At 29.5% G+C, this 5,800-nt stretch overlaps 1 protein-coding gene across 1 annotated transcript; it reads left to right on the top strand.

Moving 5' to 3' along the window:
* The first annotated feature begins 210 nt into the window (after window positions 1-210).
* On the top strand, window positions 211-5,252 carry LOC140863179 (bidirectional sugar transporter SWEET16-like). The gene is made up of 6 exons (XM_073266397.1): window positions 211-394; window positions 542-578; window positions 1,069-1,279; window positions 1,843-2,004; window positions 2,314-2,433; window positions 4,719-5,252. Exons 1-6 carry the CDS (start codon window positions 361-363, stop codon window positions 5,028-5,030), a joined length of 876 nt encoding a protein of 291 aa, XP_073122498.1. The 5' UTR covers window positions 211-360; the 3' UTR covers window positions 5,031-5,252.
* Window positions 5,253-5,800: the final 548 nt, after the last annotated feature.

Raw genomic sequence — 5,800 nt, 5'->3', positions numbered from 1 at the left:
AGTATGTGTATATAACCAGCCAACGCGAGACATTTAACATAAATGCATGCTTTAAAAAAAAAAAAAAGAATAAAAAACTGTACAAGAAAACATAAAACTCGACGTGTCAATAAACTGGTGAAAAAGATCAGATCAGATTTACCCATAGTGCAGAATCATTTAAAGGGTCGCCAACTTTCTTGAAGCAGCACCGCAGGCCACGTATATGGACTCTGCATTCTTGGCCCTTATCCCTCTATATATAGCAACTGTTTTCGTCATATGTTTGCACACTCATTCACTCTCTCTTCAATTATTTCCCTTCATTCCTTGCAATCAATTAATTCCCAACAACCCAAAAAAATTTAAACAAATTAATTCATGGCTGGCTTAAGCTTCATCCTCGGAATTATAGGTACAGTGTGTGTGTGTGTGTTAATTTTGTCTCTCAAATTTTAAGTTAATGTTCAAGTAATTTATTGTACGTACGGGTGTTGTTATTAATGAAGTAGCTAGCAAAGGAGGTGTGCAAAAACTAACATTAATTTAATTTCTCCTGCAGGGAATGTGATTTCCATTCTCATGTTCGCGTCTCCTATGTAAGTGTAAACTCTTCAAATCACTTATTTTGCTTTCGTTATTATTAGACATGCATGATCTATTTGCTTGGTTACAGGGACTCGTTAGCACTTCTCGGGCATCAATCGAATTAATTATCATATTTGGAAACAATTAATTAATAAACGCGTTACGTACCTTAATTTGCTTCTTATAATATCTTTAAAAATAATAATTCCCCATCTTTAATTAGCTATTATTTTCAAAAACTTTATTGAAATTTTTAAACGAGTCAATCCAAGCATGTGATTTCTTAACGAATTATGAGCAGCAAGATTGTTTGTTAAGCGAAACTAGTTTTTTTTTTTAAAAAAAAAAAATTAGCTAGATGTACGTGTGTTTCTTTAATTCACTAGTGTATAATTGTTTGTGGGGTTTAAGCTAGCTAATAATATAATATAGGATATATTAATAAATGTTAAAATACTAATATAATTATTTTGTGTCACAATAAATAAATAAATATTTCAGAAAAACCTTTAAGCATGTAGTGAAGAAGAAATCTACAGAGAATTACAAAGGAGTCCCTTATATCACCACATTGTTGAGTACCAGCTTGTGGTCATATTACGGACTTCTCAAGACTGGGGGCTTACTTATTGTCACTGTCAATGGCGCTGGAGCCGCTTTGCATGTTATCTATGTCACCCTCTTCCTCATATATGCCACCAACAACGTCAAGGTTAGAATCCCGCGGCCATCGTCGCGTATATACATATATATGTATGTTTCAGTATCAAGAGATTTTTATTTTTTTGAAATAATTTAAACATCATGTATGTTCCCTTTTAATTTAGTCAAAACCTCCCACAGTCCTGCTAATTTTTTTAAATTCGGAATCATTTAGTTTTTTTTTTTTTTTGTAAAAAACAAAAACAAAAACTATAAATTCACTCGATACATCATACACAATTGTTAAATAAAAATTGTTTTACTACTATTAATATTTATTTTTATAGTATATTAAAAAATAACAATAATAAAATTTCTCCCTCCTCGATTACATTTAATTTCTTGGCTCCGTCCCTCTTTGTATTATATTTCAACTACAATATTATATAATAAAAATCCTATATTTTAAAATAAATTTGTAGCTGATCAGCTATATATATAATTACACTGATATCTAATATTCTGGGTCCTCGAAATTTTCGATATGGCCACAACATTTTTATCCAAGGCCTAGCTAGCTATTATAAAATATTTCAAATAACGTACTAATTAAATAATATTTTTTTGATGCAGGTGAAATATGTGAAATTGGTGACAATTATAAACATTGGGTTTCTTGGGGCTGTAATACTTGTGACTCAGTTTGCTTTCCATGGGAGTCTGCGCATTACACTGATTGGAATCCTGTGTGCTGGATTGACCATTGGCATGTATGCGGCACCACTCTCTGCTATGGTGAGCAATCACATGTCGGCACCACAGTGATCAGCATCGCATAATTATATATAAAACTAAATTTGATGATCGAAATTTCTCTATCGTGACCGATTTAAAGAACGATCTTCCGAACTTTTTTCAAATATATAATTTGATCATCGCATAATTACATATAAAACTAATTTTGAAGATCGAAAACTCTATTGTGACCGATTTAAAGGACGATCTTCGAAATTCAAATATATATTTAGCCTGTAAATTACTTTTTATTTTTTATTTATTATTATGACGTATTTTTGATCAAGTATTTAATTACATATACTGCAGAAAACAGTAATTCAAATGAAAAGCGTGAAGTACATGCCCTTTTTCCTCTCATTCTTCCAATTTCTCAACAGTGGCGTATGGTCTGCTTATGCGGTACTTGTTAAAGATTACTATATCGGGGTAAGTTGGTTAATTATATTCCATCATTTATTACTATTAATCACGGATCCGAGACATATATCTTTTCTAGGGGTTTTTCGACCATGCACAAGGAGTAATACCTCCTCTGCATTTCCATGGTTATGATTGGTCAATTTACATGTGGGGTTCACTATTTTCATGTGAGCTCCACATGAAATGGGTCGAAGCACCCTGGATCAAATGCATTTTGGATAGTTTCGTAATATTAAAAGTAATATATAATGTATGTGCAACTTGATTATATATTAAATTTTTTCCTTTGAAAAATTTGGTATGTTTGGTTTTTTTTTATTTTATTTTAATAAAAACCGAAAATAACCCCGTTATTTTTAAACTTCCACGGAGTAAAGATTAATAATTAATTGTTTTTAAATTATTTAAAAGGAATCAATCATTTATAATTTAATTACCTTGTTTTTTTTTCCTGTAACATATATATGCCTTTTCAGTAATAATTTTTATTCAATTTAGTTTAAATTATAAAAATATAAACTTGTATTTCATTAGATGTTTTAGTTGTGTGAGCTAATGCAGTATGGTGTGGTGTGCGAAAATATGATATTCATATATATGGATTGCACTTGCATGTTCTAGAAGTTAAACCCGAGGGAACAATTATGGATTCTGACCTATAATCGTGTCTCACATATATATATATATATATATATATATATATATATATATATATAAATGTTCCATTAGAAATTTATTGGCAAACATAGGGTATATAGATAAATTAATAATTGATGGGGCGCCAATGAGGTCTTGGCCTAGTGGTCAAGACTGAGGCCCTGAGACCACGAGGTCTCAGGTTCGATTCTCGCTGCTTGCGGGTAGATTTTCTAATTTATTTAGGTAGATTTATGTATTTTCTTAGATGTTCGTCTCGAGTTCATGCTCAAGTCCCGTCGGTTGTGCGGACAGATTTTACTTTTTAGTGTTGCCAATATGATGTAATTTCTATATTCGATGCATTTTGTACTCAAAAAAAATAATTGATGGGGCAGATGTCGTTTTTAAATGTGTGCCAATTGCCAAATCTCTTGCCGTTTGGCAAGAGTAGCTTTTGGTTGCCTAATTAATTTAATGCTCCTTCTAATTCAAACCACAAATTTTAGTACATAATGTATCTTCTTGACATCTATCTTGATTCAGGAGTAGTCAACTTTTGCCCCATTTTGGTGTACCAATGATGGGGTAGCACTCAAAAAAGGGAATGACTGAAGATATTTTTCTATTTTTCTACACAGTTGAAAAATATTCATTTTTTTAGATTTTTCTAGTGAGCATATTAAATTCCGTTTTTTTATTAGAAGTAGAACACCCTTTTGAGTAGTGAATAATGGGGTTGCACAAGATAAAAGATAGGTATTTTGTGTGACGATCGAACTCACGGATTTTTATCCGTGAGATGGATTAATTTTGCTCATATTTATAATAAAAAATAATACCTTTAACATAAAAAATAATATTTTTTCATGGATGGTCCAAATAAAAGTTTCGTTTCATGTGAGACCATCTCACATGAGTTTTTGTACAAGATAAATATCACAATTACTAGTGAAAGTAAGTAAATTTAATTGCCTCTCTCAAAAAAAAAAAAAAAGTAAATTTAATCGATGAAAAAAAATTAATTTTCTTAAAGAGTATATTGTTTGCTTACAAATGTTGTTTAAGAAAACACTTAAAAAAATTTTATCTAGAAGTTAGACTTTTTTTTAAAAAAAAGAAGTTAGACAATTTAAAAACAAAAAAAAAATATCACTTTTCAACATTTATCTAAACATAGGTTTAAAAAAAATTATCTAAAGGTCAAAATCAATTCTTTATATATAATAATAATAATAATAATAATAATAATAATAATAATAATAATAATAATAATAATAATAATAATAATAATAATAATAATAATAATAATGTAAACATATGTATATATTCAAGTGTTTTTAAGTTACAATTTCTGCATCCAATCACGTCTCATATGACAGATAGTTTGTGATCTTCTTTTAAGATCCATAATAGGAGTTTTTGTGTATTGTTTTTTTTATGATGTGAAAATTTACAAATACTAATTTTTATTGGCGCTGGATAAGATAGTTTGTCTTTCACATAACTTGAGTGAAAAAATGGGAAAAAAAACAGTGGCATAATTTTGAAACAATAGATGAATTTGATATACTTGTTTTAAAGAGGAAAAAAGGTTGATTATATGTGTGTCTGCTTAAATTTTACTTTGGTTATAAGGTTTGGATGCCATGCAGGTGCCGAATGCTATTGGATTTTTGTTGGGCTCGGCCCAATTAATATTGTACGTAATCTATAAAAACAAATCGCCGCCAGAGGATCCAAGGGAAGAAGAAGGCTCGGCCCATTTATTTGAAGGGATGGTTCAAATGCATGATTTCAAAGAAAGCATGAAAAATCGAAGCCTTAGCAAAGGAAATAGCCTTCCGAAGCCATCCACTGCTCGACAATACAATCAAAACATCACTAAGACAATTTCTCTGAGCCCCTTTGAGTTGGAAGAAATACTCAATGAAAGAGACATGGAGAAAGGTTTTCAAAATCATTGATAAATCTTGGTTTTTATCGATATCCAAATTAATCTATAAATTTGAATATTAGAATGTTCGCCTAAATTTCTAGTAGACGGTTGAGATAGTTTGGCTTTTCTTCGTTCGGATCATAAAAAACTTGCACTCTTAATTCTCATAGTAGGGATGTGCAAAAGATTGGTACATGCTTCATCATATGAAGCTCGATAATTATTTATGATAATAATTTTGTTAGGTTTTGGTTATGGTGTGTCGAATTTGTAAAAAATTAAACTTATCGTGGACTATAGTCTATAACTCATAAGAGTCGGTACGTTTTTATAAGTTAATTGATTTGTTTAGTTTGGATTCTTGTGAATAGTGAATTTTTTTTAAAACAATTGTGAATAGTTTGATTATTCGTAAATCAACAAATCAAAATAACCAAAGGCTCATGACTACTTTGATAATAACGATTGGAATTTGGATCATTGTTAGTTATAATCTTACTATCTTATTAAATAAGAGCACCACTTAGTAATCGAATTAAAATTAATTTGGTAAAAATAAAGACGAAATATCTAAAATACTCTTAAAAAAGGAATTAAATCTATATCTCTATTTTAAACTTCACTTGACAATGATAATCTCCATATGTGTGCTTTATTTTATTTTTTAATTTAAATTTATTTGAAACAAAAATATAATACATGTATGCAATAAATAATGTTCATATTTTAATCACACACACAACTCATTTTATTTTTAATTTTAAATTGATTTGAAACAAACATATAATATATGTATAC

The sequence above is a fragment of the Henckelia pumila genome, chromosome 4 (assembly GCF_033568475.1).
Source record: "Henckelia pumila isolate YLH828 chromosome 4, ASM3356847v2, whole genome shotgun sequence".
In the NCBI taxonomy this organism is placed as follows: Eukaryota; Viridiplantae; Streptophyta; class Magnoliopsida; order Lamiales; family Gesneriaceae; genus Henckelia; species Henckelia pumila.
Note: the sequence above shows the minus strand (reverse complement) of the source record. Positions and strands in the feature narration are given on the sequence as shown.

What these genes read in the sequence shown, in the direction of transcription:
- LOC140863179 (XM_073266397.1), top strand. Translation starts at nt 361, where the DNA reads ATGGCTGGCTTAAGCTTCATCCTCGGAATTATAG. An exon ending in CTCATGTTCGCGTCTCCTAT is followed by an intron (nt 579 to 1,068) that starts GTAAGTGTAAAC and finishes TAAATATTTCAG; the next exon opens with AAAAACCTTTAAGCATGTAG. An exon ending in TTAAAGATTACTATATCGGG is followed by an intron (nt 2,434 to 4,718) that starts GTAAGTTGGTTA and finishes GATGCCATGCAG; the next exon opens with GTGCCGAATGCTATTGGATT.